We start from the raw sequence: 22007 nt of genomic DNA, 5'->3' as shown, positions 1-22007 counted from the left end.
GTCTTGGTTTGCTATTTATTTTTATTGTTATTAGATATAGTTTAAATGTGTAGATGTTCATTAAATATAGTTTAAATTGTTATAAAATTCTCTCATTGCAAATATTATTTTCGTTTTAATTGATTCTCACAGCTAGACTATTACGACTTACTACTTATTTGCATTACAGCCCGCACCGTTCAAAGCCTACTTATTTAAAGTGGGCGAATTTTTATAAACTCTATATCTCGAAGAGGAATCGAGCAAAATATCAAGTGTGCTATATTTTTGGAAAGGTAATTTTAAATTCTTTTCAATAAATTAAAAATATACAGAGTGTCCCATATAAAAAATCAAATTTTCTGTTGATAATTCTTAAATTATTAATTTAAAAAAATACACTTAAACCATTACATTCTACGGAAAAAGGTGCTTTGGAAATGTTATCATAAAAATTTTCCATAGCAAGAAAGTTACAGCGAAAAACACCCCAACTCCGAAACGGTAACAGATATCGATATGCGGTTTTCGCCATCATGTTTTTGATAAAAAATTGAGCTCCAGATACCGATATTATAGTAAATTCAACCCCAAGATGCACCAAACGTAAACAGAGACATGAGGCAAGCACGTGAACAGGAACGCTGTAGTAATATAACCAGGACCGCACTAAGGTCGGATATTTCAAATCATAAAATTATTATGTATATTTTTATGATTTCTTTTTACTATTGTTTATATTTTATGATAGAAATTTATATGATATAAATGGGTAATTATTGGGAAAACTGGAAATCGTCCTATTTTTACCAAAATTGGTATACACCCTATTTTGAGGTCGTAGATTACGAATCTGACCAAACCTAACCAACCAGCGGTCTCTTACCGTTTTTCAGAAAAACGGAAAATAATTTCAACATTGAATTTTTCTTTATTTCAGCCCTATAAAGTAATAATTTCACTATATTTTTATTATATCATAGTTTATCTAAAAGGCACACTTGATTGAGGATTGAAAAATGTCCAAAATTTTACTGAAAAACACTTTTTTAACAAAATAACAAAGAAAATTGAGACCAGATGGAAGCTGACATTTCATATATTCTTCTTTCTCTCTCCTATGTAATGAGAGAGACAAATATTTGAATTTTTTCGGGTGATTAGGGATTTTAAATAAATTACCTATTATGAGATTTGACAATAGTTAAATATACCTATATCCACAAAGTTACGCGGAAGAGTAAATATATATTTTTTTAATTACATTGCTTTCAACTTCTATGCTTAGGGGGTTGATATTTTTATGTTATTGTTACGTTTTTCGTCGGTTCCGTGTGGATAGAAAGTCACAATTTATTTAAACACTATTTATTTAACACTAATTAACAAAAACAATAACGATAAAAGGCTTATAGAACTATTTACAAACGATTTATAACTAAGAATTTATTTTGAACTTTAGCGCGTCAACTGTACTGTTTATTTATAACTGCCCCCTGTAGGCCACAGCCGCCGGCTTTTATACCGACAGGTAAAGAACTCTAGAATAGTCCATAGATCGTAGAATAGTCCTCAATCATGTTCCGGATTGTACGCCAACTCAAACCATCGAGTCCACACGCCAGCTTCGGAATGGCTAATCGTGCAATGTTGTTGTTTAGCAGGGCTTCTCTCAGTTCAATCAGGGTCTTCCATAGATTGAGATAAGTCGGCTTACTCGGGGACCATTCCTTGGTGACCAGGTAGAAGATGTGCCTTGCTTGACCATGTGCATTGTCGGTTAGCCTCAAGACGCTTCCAACCTCTGGATCCTGTCGGCGTAGTTCTCCGACACGCCCAAACTTCTCATTGAACGTCGCAGCGATTCCTCTGGACATCCGCAAATCTCGAGCCACACAATGAGCGAGCGAATAATCAGGAGGCACGGAAAAGAGGTCTCGTTGATCTTCTTTGGTTACACCATAGCGAGCCTTCTCACTGCTGTTGTATCGGGCCATGAAATCGTCAAAGGACATCTCCGAATCAGGGGGATCAAAGCTGCAGGTTCTCACGGTCCCAGCACGATCTTCTATTTCGCCTTGGTAGGGGCTCAAACGGTTGAAATGGACTACCCTCGGTTTTCCTTTTGGCAATTTTCTGATACGGTATACGACGTCATTAATTCTATCCATGACTTCGTATGGCCCTTCCCACGAGGATTGTAGCTTCGGAGATAACCCACGACGTCTCTGCGGGTTATATAGCCACACCAACTTCCCTGGTTGGTATCCTCCATGCTCAGCTTGAATGTCGTAGTGTTCCTTCATTCGGTCACTAGCACTTTGAATATTTAGGCGGACTCTCTGATGAATGTCGTCCATCCTTTGACGTAGTGTGTGGACATAATCTTCTCCGGCGACTTCTTCTCCCGGTCGGCAACCAAATTTCAGATCACAGGGTAGGCGCACTTCCCGTCCCATAACGATGCTGGCTGGAGTTTGCCCTGTAGATTCTTGGACGGATGAACGGTAGGCCAACAGGAACAGGTGAAGAAATTTGTCCCAGTCTCTTTGGTGGTCAGAGACTACTTTGGCCAGATAACGGTTGATAGTTCTGTTCATGCGTTCAACCATCCCATCGGATTGTGGATGTAGAGCAGTCGTCCTGGTCTTGCGGATGTTCAGGACTTCACAGACGCCTTGGAACAGATTGGACTCAAAGTTTCTTCCCTGATCTGAATGAAGCTCCATGGGAACACCAAACCTGCAGATCCATTCTTTAACAAGGGCATCAGCAATCGTGGACGCTTCTTGATTTGGCAACGCGTAGGCCTCGACCCATTTGCTGAAGTAATCCATTACTACCACAATGTATTTGTTGCCATCGTTCGTCTCCGGGAAAGGACCAGCCACGTCGATCGCTATTCGTTCGAAGGGACTACCAACATTGTACTGGCGCATAGGGGCTTTACCACGCTTTTGTGGCCCATTGATGGCTGCGCAAATGTCACATTTCTTACACCAGGCCCTCACATCTTCTTTGCAGTTCACCCAGTAGAACCGTTCACGCAGCTTGCCAAGTGTCTTGGTAACACCAAGATGTCCACCGCTGGTTCCATTGTGAACTTCCTCCAAGACTTGTGGGACCCTCTTCTTTGGAATGACGATCTGCCTTCTCTCTTCTTGTCCCTCCGGTCTCTCGATCACACGGCGAAGTAGTCCGTTATCTATTACCAAGGAATCCCACTGAGCCCAGTACGACTTTACGTTCGGCGAATATCTGCAAAGTTCTTCCCACGTTGGTCTTTGGCCTGCGTTTTTCCAGTTAATTACTAAATCTAATTCTGGGTCACTGGTTTGGTCATTTGCAAGATCTTCGGGTTGCCAGCTATCATTAACCACAGTTGTTCTTAGGAGTTTCACTTCTTTCTCTTCTGCTCGGGAACAATGCTTACAGTCCTTAGCGCAAGGTCTTCTGGAAAGTGCGTCGGCATTTCGATGGATTGCCCCAGCTCGATGTTCTGTGTCGAAGTCAAATTCTTGTAATCGTTCAATCCATCTAGCTACCTGCCCTTCAGGATTCTTAAACTGCAACACCCATTTCAAAGCAGCATGGTCTGTTCTTAACAAGAACTTTCTTCCATAGAGATACTTGTAGAAGTGTTCCACTGCTTTAACTACTGCTAGTAATTCTCGTCTAGTTACACAGTAGTTCCTTTCCGGTTTTGACAAGGTCTTACTAAAATAACCAATGACTTTTTCTTGACCATCCTGGATCTGAGACAGAACAGCGCCTAACGCAACATTGCTAGCGTCGGTATCCAATATAAAGTTTCCGTTGCCAAGAGGGTAGCTGGTAGAAGTATGGGCGCACTAGTCAGGACCTTCTTCAATTTTCGGAATGCCTCGTCAGAATCTGAGACCCAAGAGAAACGCCTCTCGCCTTCGGTAAGTCTGCTAATGGTTTTGCGATGGTGGCGAAACCCTGTACATAGCGGCGATAGTATGTGCATAGTCCCAAAAAGCTTCGTAGTTCATGTTTATCTTTAGGTATCGGCCACTATTCCACTGTCTTGGTCTTCTGTGGATCTACCGCAACTCCTTGGGAGGAGACTACATGGCCCAAGTAGTGTACCTTTTCTTGACACAGATGACATTTCTTGGGGCTAAGTTTCAAACCAGAGCTCCCTAGTCGCTTGAAAACTTCTTTCAAATTCTTCAGATGATCGTCAAAGGATTTCCCAACCACTATGATGTCATCCAGGTACACTAAACAGGTAGTCCAGGATAGTCCCTTTAACACAGGCTCCATTAGTCTCTCAAAGGTAGCTGGCGCGTTGCACAATCCAAAAGGCATGACGGTAAATTGCCACAGTCCGGAGCCCACCGAGAACGCTGTCTTCTCTCTGTCTTTCGGCGCCATGTTGACTTGCCAATATCCACTCTTCAGATCTAACGTAGAGAATATCGTTGACCCCGCCAGCGTGTCTAGAGTATCGTCTATCCTCGGCAGGGGATAGCTATCCTTCTTGGTAACATTATTGAGCTGCCGATAATCAACACAGGACCTGGTGGTACCGTCTTTCTTCTTTACTAGTACTACCGGCGATGTCCACGGGCTGTTAGATGGTTCGATGACACCCTCTTCTTTCATTTCTCGAAGGATTTTATCTCTTCACGTTTGGCGAGCGGAAGTCTTCTCGGATTTTGTTTGATTGGTCGTGCATCTCCGGTATCAATTTTATGTTGTACTAAATTGGTACGACCTCTCTGTCCTGCTTCTCCTTTATCAAACACATCTTGATACTTGATTATCAGGTTTCTCAATTTTCTACTATTTTCGGGAGATAATCCTTTAACGTTTACTAACTCCTTCACCATTTTGTCCGGAATTTTTGAATTCGAAACTTTGGAGGCTTCCACGCTTCGAATGACTGAGGAGACCGAACAACAGTACCCTAAAAGGGTTCCCTTCTTCAAGGATACAGAATAATAATTTGTGTTCATTACTCTCACCGGTACAGTTTTCTTCGCTCGCAGCAGGGCTTTTCCAACAGCGATCCCCCGTCCTATTTCGCTGTCATGGTTCCTTGGCTCCAACAGAATAATACTCCCATTATTCATTTTATCTTCCAGGCAACCATCCAAAAATATCTCACAGCGCTCAGGGATCGAAACATCTTCTGCTACCACCACGCGAAGCGTCTCCTCACATTTTCGATGTAGAACCACTTCTTCTTCATTTATTTTCAAAATTCCCTGTTTGAAGTTTAGTTCAAAACCTCTAGTGGCCATGATGTCCATTCCGAGAATAAGTTCATCTTCGATATCTGCTACTACCACTGGATGTTCAAAACTGGTGCTCCCAATAACAAAATTAAGGTTTACTTCTCCATGGACAGCAGCAGAGCCCCCCGTAGCAGTACGTAGTCGCCATTGTGTTGTTTTAACCTTCTTCGATGTTTTAAGAATGTCCGGTCTGATAATAGTTTTCGTCGCTCCTGTATCCAACAGCATAGTCCGGAACTCTCCATCAACAAAACCATCCACAAACATGCTGTTGAATTTGTGTTGTAGCGAGGCGACTCGAGCAGTTTTCGTTGGGGCATGTTGGGTACAGGTCGACGTGTGCCCCTTCATTTCGACCCTTAGTAGTTTTCCGACCTCGACGAAGCCGGTTCTTCGTTCTTCTCCTTACAACGGCTTCGCACGTGTCCTACCTGTCCGCAGTTCCAGCAATGAATCAGTCCCTTCTTGCCCATGTACTGGTCCATTACTTTCCGAACAATCCCTTCCACGGATTCGTCGGAACATTCGTCGATGGCCCGTACTCTTCCTAAAGACCGAGAACTTTGTTTCGCGGCCTCGAATTCTAGGGCACGTGCTAAAGCATCCACCAAGTGCGTTGGGTGGGCTAGGAGAAGTGCTTGTCTTGTCTCGTTGTCACGTAAGCCGTCGGAGAATGCCTGTACTGCCAACCGCTCCATAACATTCTCGGGCGTAGCAGGGTACGCAAGGCGAGCGAGGCGGGCTACGTCGGCTTCAAAGTCCTGCAGAGACTCATTTGTTTTTTGAATGCGATTTTTTAGTTGGGAGTGATAGACATGTTTCAAATGAGCTTGGCCGTACCTCGTTTCTAAATGTCGTACCAATTGCTGATAATCTCCCTGTTCCGATGGTGACAGTGTCTGCAGGATATCAGTCGCATCTCCCCGCAGTGCGATAGTCAAAGCGGTAGCTTTTTTAGCGATTGTCCAGCCGTTTGCTTTCGCAGCGGCTTCAAATTGGCAAAAGTAGTTGGCCCAAGCGGTTTTTCCGTCAAACTGCGGAGGTTTCATAACCGATTTTGAGGTATACCTATTTTCGACTAGTTTCGGTCCCTCCGATGTTTCTTGACATTTTGGTGAATTTGACTTCGTTATTTGTGAATTTGACTTCGTTATTTCTTCCCGTAAAATTTCGATTTTTCTGTTTACATCATCTTCAATTTGTGTTATTTTGTCTTGTAGTTCCGTAGAATTCTCTATAATTTCTGTTATCTTTTCTTCTAAATTAATTATTTTATTATTAAAGCTGGCCTGTATGTCTTTAGAATTTTCTGCGATCTTATCTTCTAAAATATTAATTTTATCACTGATTTTCTCTTCTAAATTAACTTCCAAGTCAATTATTTTACTATTCAAATTGTCTTCTAATTTTTGTAAGGACGAGTCAAGGTCACCTTCCAACTCAAAGCAAAATGTGTCAGGATCCTCACCTTCCTCAATCAAAACGTCTCTCAATCTGGCTTGCAAAATGCTTTTCTTTCCATCTGTCTCGCATTCCCTCTCTTCCAGTATGCATTTTAATTCCGACACTTTCAGGTCTTTCAATAATTTTTTCGGAGCCATCGTCAGTCTTTTTATTTCTCTAGTCTATCACACATGCCACACTTGACACCAATTGTTACGTTTTTCGTCGGTTCCGTGTGGATTGGAAGAAAGTCACAATTTATTTAAACACTATTTATTTAACACTAATTAACAAAAACAATAACGATAAAAGACTTATAGAACTATTTACAAACGATTTATAACTAAGAATTTATTTTGAACTTTAGCGCGTCAACTGTACTGTTTATTTATAACTGCCCCCTGTAGGCCACAGCCGCCGGCTTTTATACCGACAGGTAAAGAACTCTAGAATAGTCCATAGATCGTTAGGTGCGTAGAGAAGGTTTTCGAATGTTCTCGTATGTACTAGTCCATTCCAGTGGGACTCGACTCTTCTCGAACGAATGAATCATTACGGTGTCTATTCTTTAATGCGATGTTAAGGTCATCTGAGGGCGGGACATATAGTTAGGTTAGGTCGAGTCCACACGGGTCCGCAACATTATATTATATTAAAAAAAGATTAAACCCCTTCGCAAAGAAGTTATATAAATACTATTTATTCGTGCTTATAATATATACATGAAAGAGTTTTGATTGCATTGGTTTCAACTTCTTTGCGGAGGGGGTTAATTTTTTTTATATAATATAACAAAAAACGATTAACACCCTCCGCATAGAAGTTGTAACCAATGCAAACAAAACTCTTTCGTGCCACTTCGTGGTTATAAATAGTCAGATCTCGTTGGTAAAATAGCAGTTATGGGAAGGAGCCGTTCCTCAGGCGACCGCCTTTCGTAATCCCAGAATGAGCCAAAAAGTCACGCTAAATTTACGTTCAGCATTGGCAACGTTGCTTTAAATGCTAGAAACACATAACCCAACATTTTCAGATTGTTTACAAATTTATTTTAGCAAATTTTCCTCTATTATGCATAGAATTGGTTAAAAAAGTAACAGAAAATAGCAAAAACCTCATTGTTTAGTGAATACCTAACAAAATATGTGCTAGAAAACCTTAAAAATATGAGAAATTAAGTAAAATTCTATGTTGAAACTATTTTCCGTTTTTCTGAAAAACGGTAAGAGACCGTCAGGAAAAATGTTCAGATTCGTAATCTACGACCTCAAAATAGGGTGTATACCAATTTTGGTGAAAATCGGACGCGATTTCCAGTTTTCTCAATAATTACCTTTATTATGCCTGAATTATTATCAAACTGCATATAATTAGAGAAATAAAGTGATGGGAAGGGGGCGGGAATATTAAAATATTACATTACTCTTTGGCACGACCGATTTTAACAAATTTGGTGTTTTTTAAAAGGGCTTAATTTGTCCTTTAATATAATTATCTTTTTATTTGGTACTACTGATTTTTTTTATTTCCATTATTGACAGCAATATCTGAATATCTGTATAAATAGGTATCTGTTTCTATAATACTATTTGCAAAAAATGCAATGATGTAAACGTTTTTACATCATTTAAATGACCAATTGCATTATAACATAATTTAATACATTTTAGTTGACAAAAAGCACTTAGTTTTAACTTGCTTTCGTAGCCTGCTGTATTATCCGTTTTAAAGTATAACGACATTTTTTTTTGAAAAACTAGTCAAATAAAAACTTTTATTTTTAAACATAACATTTATTAACATTAGATTTACAAAATTTATAATTTTATTAACATTTACAAAATAATAATTTTATATAAAATATATAAATTTTGACTTTTTGTAGTAGGTACGTGTGTACTAATTGTAAAAATATTTTATGCAAACATAAATATTATTTTCTCTATTTGTAACTTGTAACTTATACGAAGTGATCAACAATTATTATTGAAATAGTTGACCGTTCTGATTTTACTCGCTTGGTTGGAAATAAATTTAAAAAGCATTTTTATTTTATCAAAGAGTATTCCTTAACGCGCTATGCAAGCCGACCCTGTATCAGGGTAGATTTCGCCGCTGGCTCTCGCCTGACACGTGCTGATCACGCACTGTGCATTTGTTTATACTGGTGCATTTTGAATTTGAATACAGTTTAGTTTCGTATACCCTCTCATATCTCCTATAGAAAAGGGTGTTTCCCTTTAAAAGCGTCCAATTTGACCCACCCTGTACAGGGTTATTCACCTTATTCGACATAGAGTACTGTAGCCAAATGATTAGATTTTTAGAAATTGTGTGTGATGAGATCGTTCGAGGACTACTAAAGCTACAACTTAAATACCAAAATATAATTAAAAAGTAGCAAAGTGTGCCAAATATATAAAAATATCAAAGTTCTATTTTTTTAAATGAAACATCTGTATATTATTACATTTTTATTTTCTATGATTAAAATAAAAGCATATTTGATTAAGGTTTACCGTACTTTAATCTTACCGTTTTTGAATAGTAGTTATTTACGATTTTGTGAAAACGCAGTAACAATTTAAATGCTTAATTTCTCTAGGAGTATTTAAGTTTTTAAAACCAAATATTGTACTAAAGTTTTTCTATTTACGAAATTTAATGTTGCAATAATAAAAATTGTACTACCTTATACAGAGTGTCTAAAAAATTATATTAAATAAGTACTAGCTTTAAACGGCAATAACTTGTTTAATTTAAATAGAACACCCTGTATTTTTACGTGAATCGGATGCACAATTTACTTGTCTATCAAATAGTATTGTACCATTTTTTTCTATCTCTTCAAGTTTTCTTATAATTTAGACCTCATTTATCAATATACCCATTGAATATTAATATTTTAAATTTTTTTAAGCAACAAATTTACAAAATGTACGATAATAAAATATGTAATATGTAATAATAAATGTAATGTACGATAATATGCTAGCCTATTTGTTTACAAAAAGGACCATTTAAATCTTTTTAAAAGAGTATACTAATTAAATATACCACCATTATTTCCAACCAAATATTAATTAATTTCATACTTTTGTGTTATACTTAATTTATTATTTTAAATAAATGTGGATTTGAATCAGAAATCAATATAATAAGAAGTTATGAATGCGAACGTCTCTGTTGTTACAAATAAGCATTCGTCAAAAAATGAAATAAAATTTATAAGGTGTTAGTTTTCACCACACTGTCTAATACACATATAAAATTCAGTTTTTTAGTGGAGCAATTATTTGGAGCAATTATTAATCATCGCATCGCAAACAGTCAATTAATGTAGCTCGACTAGTTCGAATACTGGGATCATATTAATTGGCCCTCTTTTACAAATATTTTAATAGTTTTTTTTTATTTTTTAATGAAATAAACGAACTATATCGACAATATAAGATCTGTACTCTTTGAAAATAATCTAAAATATCAATATTCCATGGATATATATGATAAATGAGGTCTAAATTATAAGAAAATGCATTTTCTACGAAAATTTGAAGATATAGTTGTGTACACTCTATATAAAGTACTACTCGTGTACTTGGCAAGTATTTTTTATTGGTTACAGGGTCTGGCGGGAGTGCCGGTGTAGCTTCTATAATATATAACTCAGAAATTCTGTATACAGGGTCCGGCAATAGTGCGTTGGGCATTTGTAGCTCCTAGAATAAAAAACGTGAGAATTTTGTTTAAGTGCAAATCTAAAGTATGTACCAGGATGTATTCCAGGAAAATATTTTAACTTCTATAGGGTGGCTCAAAAAAGTAAGTGGATCGAAATGATTTTTTTTAATTAAATGGAACACACTGTATATTATTGCATTTTCGACTTCTTGTCAGATCACTTTACATAATCCTAAGATATGAGTAAATGTATTTCAATAGTTTCAGAGATATTATTAATAAATATTATTAAAAGTAAAAAATATTATTTTTCAGCCTTTTTTTTATTTATTATTTTCGAGATGGAGAATTGATAGAACACAGAAAAAAATGAACACTTTATATTTTAAGTATTTCAAAATTTTTAACGGTTTCGCAGATATTCGCGCTTTTATATTTCATATATAGCATTTTCTACAGTAAATTTTATCAAAGCCACCCAATGATTTTTCTCTCGTATTTTACCGTTGAGAGAGCCATATGAAATAATACTGCGTGTATCTGCGAAACCATTAAAAATTTTGAAATACTTTAAATACAAAAAATGTTCATTTTTTAATTCTCCATCTATGATTTAAAATTACGATATTTATAACAAAGTTAAGTGTATACCATCTAATGTAAATAGCTAATATAGTTTTGATATCAGGACAGTTCTTGTATTTGTAATATTTTTTTTAATGAAAGTTGAACAATATAATTTTTTTTATTTATTTATTAATATCTCTGAAAGTATGGCAATATATTTATTCATGTATTGGATTATGTACAGGGTGGGTCAAATTCGACGCTTTTAAATGGAAACACCCTTTTCTATAGGAGATAGACGAAAACTAATATCGGTGTCTGGAGCTCAATTTTAATCAAAAACATGATGGTGAAAACCGCACATCAATATCTGTTACCGTTTCAGAGTTACGGGGTGTTTTTCAAAAATGAGCATTTTTAACAAATCGCTGTAACTTTTTTGCTATGGAAAATGTTGTATTTCTATGAAAACATTTCCAAAGCACCTTTTTACGTAGAATTTAATGGTTTAAGTATAATTTTTTTAAAATTAATTTAAGAGTTATCAAGAGAAAAATTGATTTTTTATTTGGGCCACCCTCTATATTTTTAATTAACTGAAAAGAATTTAAAATTACCTTTCCAAAAATATAGCACACTTGATATTTTGTTATAATCCTCTTCGAAATACAGAATTTTTAAAAGTTCGCCACTTTTAACTAGTAGGCTTTGGACCCCTTATTGATGATATGCCCTTAATGGAACTCGAAAACATATTTTTCCAGCAAGACGAAGCACCGCCTCTAAACTTTGAAGTTATCAGCAAATTTTTGCATCCAATTTCAAGAATAATTGAATAGCTAACAAAGATTCCAGCCGTTGGCCGTCGAGGCCGCCTGACTTAGTGCCCATGGATCTAATCCTATGGATATATTTGCGGAAAAATAAAGGTTCCTTATTCTTCCGTATCATCTAGTCAAGAATTAGAAATACTTAGCAGTTATGAGAGGGTATCTTTCACCCCCACTGAATTAATGAATTCCGCGAGAAATGTTCAAAAACTGCCCCGTCTGTCCATAATAGAAAACGGTCAATATGTCGAACACCTGTAGCAAAATCTCATGTCTTGGTTTCTTATTTATTTTTATTGTTATTAGATATAGTTTAAATGTGTGTTGATGTTGGTTAAATATATTTTAAATAGTTATAAAATTCTGCATCTCTCATAGCAAATATTATTTTCGTTTTAATTGATGCTCACAGCTAGATTTTTTTGCATTACAGCCGGTGCCGTTCAAAGCCTACTCATTTAAAGCGGGTGAATTTTTATATACTCTATATCTCGAAGAGGAATCGAGCAAAATATCAAGTATGTTATATTTTTGGAAATGTAATTTTAAATTCTTTGCAATAAATTAAAAATATACAGTGTGTCCCATATAAAAAATCAAATTTTCTGTTGATAATTCTTAAATTATTAATTTTAAAAAAATTATACTTAAACTATTAAATTCTACGTAAAAAGGTGCTTTGGAAATGTTTTCATAAAAATACAAAACTTTCCATAGCAAAAAAGTTACAGCGATTTGTTAAAAGTGCATATTTTTGAAAAACACCCCGTAACTCCGAAACGGTAACAGATATCGATATGCGGTTTTCACCATCATGTTTTTGACAAAAACTGAGCTCCAGACACCGATATTAGTTTTCGTCTATCTCCCATAGAAAAGGGTGCTTCCCTTTAAAAGCGTCGAATTTGACCCACCCTGTACAGTGAAAGGAAGCCAAAAATGCAATAATATACAGGGTGTTCCATTTAAAAAAAAATCATCCCGATCCACTCACACTTTTTTCAGCCACCCTATAGAAGTTAAAATATTTTCCTGAAATACATCCTTGTACATACTTTAGGTTTACACTTAAACAAAATTCCCAAGTTTTTTATTCTAGGAGCTACAGATGCCCGACGCACTATTGCCGGACCCTGTAGATACCCGACGCACCGTGTATACCCTGTTTACCAATTAAAAATGTTTGTCAAGTACACGAGACGTGAGAATGCGCCTTAAGGTAGTATTATTTTTATAATTGCAACACAAAATTTAGTAAATAGAAAAACTTCAGTACAAGGATTATTCTATTTTCACAAAATCGTAAATATTTCAAAAACTGTAAGATTAAAGTCCGGTAAACCTTAATCAAATTTGCCGATATTTTAATCGTAGAAACTAAAAATGTATATAGGGTGTTCCATTTAAAAAAAAACTTTGATTTTTTTATATATTTGGGAGACTCTGTACCTTTTAAAAATAATTTTAAGTTGTAGCTTTAGTAGTCCTCCAATCATCCAATAACTCACAATTTCTAAAAATCCAATCAGGTGGCTACCATACTCCATGTCGAATGAGATGAGTAATCCTGTATATTTTTAGTCAATCCGTAAATATTCCTCAATTTCTGCTAAAATAGCTCTAATGTACGAGTGTAGGTAATATTTCCGATACAAACATTTTTTTTTAATTTACTTTTATTTTTCTACATAATCTCTTTGTAAAGGAACACACTTCTCTCATTTCTACTCCCACCTGTTGTTTATAAAAGAGTACAATTTTTGTTTTTATAATTTCCCTCATTATAATTGGTTAGTTTTAATTACTTAGTCCAGTCAATTTAGACATTCGAAGGTACATAAATTCATAACAAGCTGAAAATTCGTGTAATTGTTTAAAACAGATCATTCCGGTGCCTGGGAAAAAATTATTCGAGGTCAAAGGTCAAAAATCTCGAAAAAAAATGTTTTTTGCGATTTTCAGCAAAAAGAGAAGTTTTATCATAAAATTACTTCAGACAAAAATTATAGACCATAAAATTGTCTATAAAAAAATGTATCAATACTTTTTTTCTTTAGAGCCACTGTTTCTGAGATATAACGAGTCAAAGAGTTGTAATCATCATAATATGCACACGTTTCCAGTAAGGATTAGAAATAATAAAAGCGATGGAAAGAAAAAAATTATAAATCTACTAGTCTGATTCATAACCTTCAAATACTTCTTCTTGTTGTTCTTCTTGATCTTCGTTTTGTTTGTTTTCTTCATCCTGGATGTAAGTAAATTGCGTCAATAGTGATGTATCGCATGTTTCTTCGTTGGTATCAAACGAATCCTCTACTATTGATGATTCAACATTAGAACATGACCGGCCTTGACAATTTGTATGTACAGCTGGTTCCAAAAAAAATGAATACGATTCTATACATTTTTTTCGAATATTTGGGCAGTGTATATTTATGTGTCAAGTATTTTGACATGTTAAGGTTATTGCGACACTATATAGTATAAAACAACTTTTCTTTTGACAAAGTGGCAAATAAATTTTTCAGAACGTCAGCATGACATGAGTAGAGAAATGGGGGACTGGTATCATAGAATATACTGCCCGAAATAATAAAAATATGTTTTAAATCGTATTCAATTTTATTGGAACCAGCTGTACAGGGTGGGTCAAATTAGACGCTTTTAAATGGAAACACCCTTTTCTATAGGAGATAGACGAAAACTAATATCGGTGTCTGGAGCTCAATTTTCATCAAAAACGTGATGGTGAAAACCGCACATCAATATCCGTTACCGTTTCGGAGTTACGGGGTGTTTTTCAAAAATGTGCATTTTTAACAAATCGCTGTAACTTTTTTACTATGGAAAATTTTGTATTTCTATGAAAACATTTCCAAAGCATCTTTTTACGTAGAATTCAATGGTTTAAGTATAATTTTTTTAAAATTAATAATTTAAGAGTTATCAACAAAAAAATTGATTTTTTATTTGGGACACCCTCTATATTTTTAATAAACTGAAAATAATTTAAAATTACCTTTCCAAAAATATAGCACACTTGATATTTAGTTATAATCTCCTTCGAAATACAGAATTTTTAAAAGTTCGCCACTTTTAACTGGTAGGCTTTGGACTTTGGACCTCTTATTGATGATATGCTCTTAATGGAACTCGAAAACATATTTTTCCAGCAAGACGACGCACCGCCTCTGAACGCTGAAGTTATCAGCAAATTTTTGCAGCCAATTTCAAGAATAATTGAATAGCTAACCAAGACCCCAGCCGTTGGCCGTCGAGGCCGCCTGACTTAGTGCCCATGGACCTAATCCCATGGATATATTTGCGGAAGAATAAAGGTTCCTTATTCTTCCGTATAATCTAGACAAGAATTAGAAATACTTAGCAGTTATGAGAGGGTATATTTGGGTATATTTCACATCTACTGAGTTAATGAATTCAGCGAGAAATGTTCAAAAACTGCCCCGTCTGTCCATAACAGAAAACGGTCGATATGTCGAACACCTGTAGCAAAATCTTATGTCTTGGTTTGCTATTTATTTTTATTGTTATTAGATATAGTTTAAATGTATTGATGTTGGTTAAATATATTTTAAATTGTTATAAAATTCTGCATCTCTCATAGCAAATATTATTTTCGTTTTAATTGATGCTCACAGCTAGAATTTTTTTGCATTACAGCCGGTGCCGTTCAAAGCCTACTTATTTAAAGCCGGCGAATTTTTATATACTCTATATCTCGAAGAGGAATCGAGCAAAATATCAAGTGTGTTATATTTTTGGAAAGGTAATTTTAAAGTATTTTCAATAAATTAAAAATATACAGGGTGTCCCATATAAAAAATCAAATTTTCTGTTGATAATCCTTAAATTATTAATTTTAAAAAAAATATACATAAACCATTAAATTCTACGTTAAAAGGTGCTTTGGAAATGTTTTCATAAAAATACAAAATTTTCCATAGCAAAAAAGTTACAGCGATTTGTTAAAAATGCATATTTTTGAAAAACACCCCGTAACTCCGAAACGGTAACAGATCGATATGCGGTTTTCACCATCATATTTTTGATAAAAATTGAGCTCCAGACACCGATATTAGTTTTTGTCTATCTCCTATAGAAAAGGGTGTTTCCATTTAAAAGCGTCGAATTTGACCCACCCTGTACATGCCAGAGAATAAAACTGTCCAACTTTTTTACAACTACATTTAGCACTGCATCCAAAGCTTTACAGTTGCAAAAAATTGTGTTTAGCAGTTTTTCCGGCGCAGTATACGGTAGTAGTAGTATGACGATTACAACTCTCTAACTCGTTATATCTCAGAAACAGTGGCTCTAAGGGAAAAAAGTGTTGATACATTTTTTATACAAAATTTTATGATCTATATTTTTTGTCTGAGGTAATTTCATGTATATTTATGAAACTTACCGTTTTGCTGAAAATCAAACTTTTTTTTATTTCGAGATTTTTGAGCTTTGACCTTGCATAATTTTTTTCCAGGCACCGCACAGTGGGGTATTTGACACCGATAGTTGATCGAAATTTTTTTTTATATAAATTATTGATATTTTCAATTAAAGAGGAAATAATATGAACAAAATAAAGGATAATTCGTCGATTCTAAAAAAAAGGAAGAAAAATCACTGTTCCAGTGTTTCCACGATCAATGCCACTAATGCCAGTAGTAATATCGCAACTAATACTACTAATGCTACGACTGATCCGCGACCAATGCCCATACCACTAAAGCCGCTACTAATTCCAAATTGTGCTATACTGCTAATGGCACTAAAGCGATCGCTTTGTACACAACAATGCCATCGCGGTTTACACCTCGCATTAGTATATCACTGATTTGAAAATTAGAGGAAACCAAGAATGTTTTTCTTATTTTACCAGCAAAGCCACAAAAAGTCGCAGTATTTTATTTTACTGTATGAAAGCCCATTGTTTACTAAGTAAAACGTATATAGACAATATGCTGAATTCTTCGAAATGCGCAACTAATCTCAAGTATAATAAAAATGTCTCAAATTTTCTGAACGCCTGGCCTAACTTTTAGTTGCAAAGAAAAATCGTTAATATAGAGAATATCAAAATAAATAATATGTTTTTGTAGAATACATACCTGCAGCTTGCTGAGCCATTTTCAATCAAAACAATAATATAAACGTAAAAGGAGCACAAGAACAACAACAATTTATAATTTTAAACATAAAATTTAGCCATTTACCTCTTATCTGTGAGAAGCTTTGAATAAGAAGGAAGGAGCATAATGCTATCCATGTATTCATGCATGGTGGGCGGAAAAAGCACTCTAGGGTGGGGATCCTTGACAGTTCTGTTTGACGATTCATTTGACACATTTGAATTTGATTTGAAATTTTGTGGATTTGTCAGTCTTTACGGAGCTTATTTTATGTTATTTATTATTTATTCTATTACTGATTGTTGTATAAAGGTAGTTAATCTAGATGGAAATTGTGGCAGAACATAAATTAACAGTGACACTATCGCGATTTATCGAAAAAGACTCTAAAATAGTTGGTTGTGTAACGTCCGGTAGATCTCGGCAAAAATTGAGTGAAATAATGGAACAACTTTTCGCTAGTAAGTGACTATATGATATACATACGTGTAGTAAACCGATCATTTGTGCAATTCAAATCTCAAAGATTAGATGTCAAAGAATTTAGATACGTTAATTTGACTTACCTGCTTCAGTAGCGTATCTGATGTTTATGTTAATAAATACTTATTATAACTTATCTATTTTTATTAGAATTATATATTTTTATAACAATTTTAATTAACTACCAACATTTATTCACAACGTAAAATAAAACAACAAATTATTGAGTCTACCCCACGTCTACCCTACATCATAGTTTTACATTTTTTAAATAAAATTAGAACGACACTGATAAACCGGAATTTAAGTCGGCCATATTTGATGCCCATCGCGGTGTACCTAAGATTTTTGATATGCTCCTTCCTTAGTCTTCTTATTCAAAGGTGAGAAGTAACAACTTTGACGTTTCGTTGAAACAGACGAATGCAACTAAACACACCCATAGCAACGCCATTCATTGCAGACATGATTTAACTTATCATTTATCTTTTTTTGGGAAATCTTAAACACATTTGCTTTTTCGAATTTCGATCACCTTTTTCATGCTAATACTCCACCGTGCACCGGTATGATTCGGAATTTTAAAATGTTATTTTTAATTATGTTTTAAACAATTACACGCATTTTCAGCTTGTTGTAAATTTATGTACCTTTACTCTTATTTTTTGGTCTAATTTGACCGGACTAACTCGCAAGAACGTGCGATAGTATATTGTCTTTGCGTGCGATAGTATAGAGTCTTTTGTAAAGTTTTATACCTCCATCTCTCGTTTTTACATCAAGCAATCATTGTTTTCTTACTTATTTAGTATGTGTTAAATAAGTAAGAAAACAATAAGAACGTAAGTTATAATTTCACTTTTTCAATGGGACACCCTGTAGATATATTTTAATTTTTTTTTATGCAACCGCTACCACACAAAATGCATAGTAGGCTTTTACTGTTAGACCGTGGCTACATAAAGTTTGTAGCGTAGCGTGTGGTAGCGTAGCGTAAGAGAGGAGTGCTTTCAGTGTGAGAAAATACGCTTCAATCCGCAATACGCGTCGGTGTATGTGGGGCCACTTCGGTATACTTTAATGCATTTAAACGCTTTGCGGTCCTTTCCGCTTTACGCTACGCTACGCTGTACGTACACTATGTAATTTGTGTGGTAGTAATTAGTGATTGCATCAATTAAACCAAAATAGTTCAAAAACGGTTCACGCAAATACGGTGCCAATGCACTGGGTGGTGTGAGAAAATACGCTTCAATTCGCAATATGCGTCGCTGTATGTGGGGCCACTTCGGTATACTTTAATGCATTTAAACGCTTTGCGATCCTTTCCCCTTTACGCTACGCTACGCTGTACGTACACTATGTAATTTGTGTGGTAGTAATTAGTGATTTCATCAATTAAACCAAAATAGTTCAAAAACGGTTCACGCAAATACGGTACCAATGCACCGGGTGCGTCTCAAAAGTGGCTCGCCCCTATAACTTCTTTATTTTTTCAGATAAAAAAAACGAGATTTGGTATGTTAGTATATGACATAAATTGGGATTTATTGACGTATTCAATTGTTTTCGGTCACTTCCGGTTTCACCGTTTCATAGAACTGACTATATAACTTTTGATTTTTAAATGGCACCCTTGGTTTTTTTAAATTTATTCGATAGATAATAACACTCCAAATCGAATGACATATCATATGTCAATTTTTAACATAGTCACTCAACAAATTCTATTTTAAATTTTAATCTAGAGTGCCATGGCTGTGTTAAAAACACTAATTTTTAATCAAGGAGCCTTGGAAAAATAGATCTGATCGTCTAATGTTTTTAGTGTCTTGTCCTGGCCGGTTAAAAGATGCCCAAATCGTATTTTTAATCATATCTCAATTTTTTCAAATGGAACGAGGGTGGCTTTTTAGCATATTTGGAAAAAGCATTTTTTTACGATTAATTTGATACCACACACTTGGTATTTTGAGTCAAATTGTCGTTATGAACCGGATGTTACAATTTCAAATAAACCATATGCCAAAATGTCAGAAGTTGACATATGGTATGTCATTCGATTCAGAGTGTCATTTTCTATCAAATAAAGTAAAAAAATACCGAGGGTGCCATTTAAAAATCAAAAGTTGTAGTCATTTCCGGTGAAACCAGAAGTGACCGATAACAATTGAATACGTCAATCAATCCCAATTTATGTCATATACTAACATACCAAATATTGTTGTTTTATCTGAAAAAATAAAAAAGTTATAGGGGTGAGTCACTTTTGAGACCCACCCGGTATATTTGAAATCTGACATTTTATTTAATTTAAAATATGCCTATAGGGTTTTCCATTAAAATAGGTAAAGTTATAAATTTTGCCTAACTTTCTCGCGTGATCGCGTCTTTGGTTTATTCTTATTTCACTTTCTAGTGGTTCAGATAAAACCGTACAAGTCCTACATTTAAAGTTTTTTACTACCCCCAATAAGTACAACTGCAGGCAGTGACGGATCTACGGGGGGGCTTCGGGCGCTTAAGCCCTCTCCTTGGGTTCAGCCAAGTAATACGATATTATTAATTTCTTTAGTCACAAACGACTCTGGAGTATACAGGGTGCTACAAATTCGAGGTACGAGCATTGGTATCTCGGTAACCGTAATAGATACGAACATGGTTAAATTGGGGCAAAGTTGCGCTTTGGGATGTTCACCAAGATGCCATCAAAAAAGTTTTAAAAATTTCAAGGATTGCTGAGTTTTTGGGAAAAAACGGATTTTTTTGAAAATCAATTTTATTTTTTTCTGTCGTTGCTTTTTAGAAAATCGAAAAACTAATTGCACATTCTCATTGCCACTTTATTAGAGCTATCTGATAGTATTTTTATATTTTCAAATTAGTTGATGATTTGTGAGATACAGAAGCCAACTTAATTTTTTTAAATACGGACCTGCATTTTTTATTTTAGGTTATGAAAGAACTCGGTCTCCTGAGTACAATGATATGCCACACTTAATATTTTTTTTGTTTCGGAAATTTGAGCACAATTTATTTAAACTAATTTCAAATCCGGCTCTGTTTTTTTAAATATATTTAATTTGTTCATCGTTACAATATTGCTAAGCTTTCAAACTTAATAATGACGTGGGGTAAAACATTGAATAGGGCAAATCAAATGCAATAAGATAATAAAAAATAATATAAAATGAATATGTGTGTGTGAGATCAATACATCTCAGCATTTACAATAATAAGAAATGCATTCGGAAGTATAAGAAGAAGATCTGTTCCAAGAACTAAAATTGAACGAAAAATAAATTTGTGCAATAGGGAGGGTTATAACAACCATTTTGAACTTGTAGAGCACTAGAAATTAGTTAGTAGAAGTTGTTTAATTTATAATAACGACGATTAATATTATGCAAATTATTAGATTGTACACTAAGATTTTAAATTCACAGTAAAAAAAGTTAAAAATAATATATTTAAATTGCTGACCTGGATATTATTTATTTGAATATTTCATTTGGCTCGATTTTCCTTATTTAATGTTAATTAGCGCTGATCAATATTGCTGCGATGAATATAAGCAGATTAAATAATTTAAAAAACCAGAGTCGGACTTGAAATTATTTTAAATAATAATTAAATAGTTTTGTTGTTGTTAAAGTATGCAAAACAAAAAAAAGTATAAGTGTGGCATATCATTGTACTTAGGAGACCGAGTTCTTTCAAAACTTGATATAAAAAATGCAGGTCCGTATTTAAAAAATATAAGTCGGCCTCTGTACCTCACAAATTATCAGCTAATTTGAAAATCTAAAAATACTACCAGATAGCCCTAATGAAGTGGCTATGAGAATGTGAGATTAGTTTTTTGATTTTCTAAAAAGTAACGACAGGAAAAAATAAAATTGGTTTTCAAAAAAATCCGTTTTTTCGAAAAAACTCAGCAATCCCTGAAATTTTTAAAAAAATTTTGATGGCATCTTGGTGAACATGTCAAGGCGCAATTTTGCCCCTATTTAACCATCTTCGTATCTATTACGGTTTCCGAGATACTAATGTTCGTACCTCGAATTTGTAGCACCCTGTATACTATGAGTAAAATTTTGTTTCTATCCCCCACCCCCCTTTCCCGAATCCTGGATCCGCCCCTGTCTGCAGGTGTGGCACTAAGTATCTCTATACAAAACCCTGCATATCTTGTGTGAGAAGTTATATTAGTTATTATTATGACTATTCCGTTTTATTTTTCAGATCTTTAATGCGGGTGTGTATAAAGGCATTTTTGGATTTGCAACTTGGTGGACCTGTTTCTCGTATTTTGCAACGACATCTGTTGGTCTCATTTATCAGTCCTATTTTTCAAGAAATTAAATTAAGTAACAAGTAATTCATACCATTTCTGTAAGAAGAGATTTTCAGCAAAACATGAAGAGATCTATGATTTAAGTTTTTAAGTTTATATAATACGGGTTGTTAAGTTTTTGAATATTTTTATTTAAGTAATTTTTAAATGTTTATAGGAAATCCTTTCAATATTTTGTGACAATAATTTGTTTTTGTATCAATATACAATAAATGTTAATATTTTGAAATATATTTTGATTAATTAA

General features: G+C 34.6%; 1 protein-coding gene across 3 annotated transcripts in view; it reads left to right on the top strand.

The window, feature by feature from the left end:
* LOC115891110 (transmembrane protein 161B) overlaps positions 1 to 22007 on the top strand; it is a 35094-nt gene extending 13087 nt beyond the window's left edge. For 2 of the 3 annotated variants that reach the window (XM_030911510.1, XM_030911502.1), the window contains exon 9: positions 21649 to 22007. In XM_030911510.1, coding sequence (XP_030767370.1) covers positions 21649 to 21768 — 120 coding nt within the window. In that variant the 3' untranslated portion in view covers positions 21769 to 22007. Of the gene's footprint in view, positions 1 to 12866; positions 12987 to 21648 lie in introns of all 3 variants that reach the window. The other variant, XM_030911516.1, reaches the window with a different exon arrangement.

This window comes from Sitophilus oryzae, unplaced genomic scaffold, assembly GCF_002938485.1.
Source record: "Sitophilus oryzae breed Bouriz unplaced genomic scaffold, Soryzae_2.0 scaffold_1179_pilon_pilon, whole genome shotgun sequence".
Lineage (NCBI taxonomy): Eukaryota > Metazoa > Arthropoda > Insecta > Coleoptera > Curculionidae > Sitophilus > Sitophilus oryzae.
Note: the sequence above shows the minus strand (reverse complement) of the source record. Positions and strands in the feature narration are given on the sequence as shown.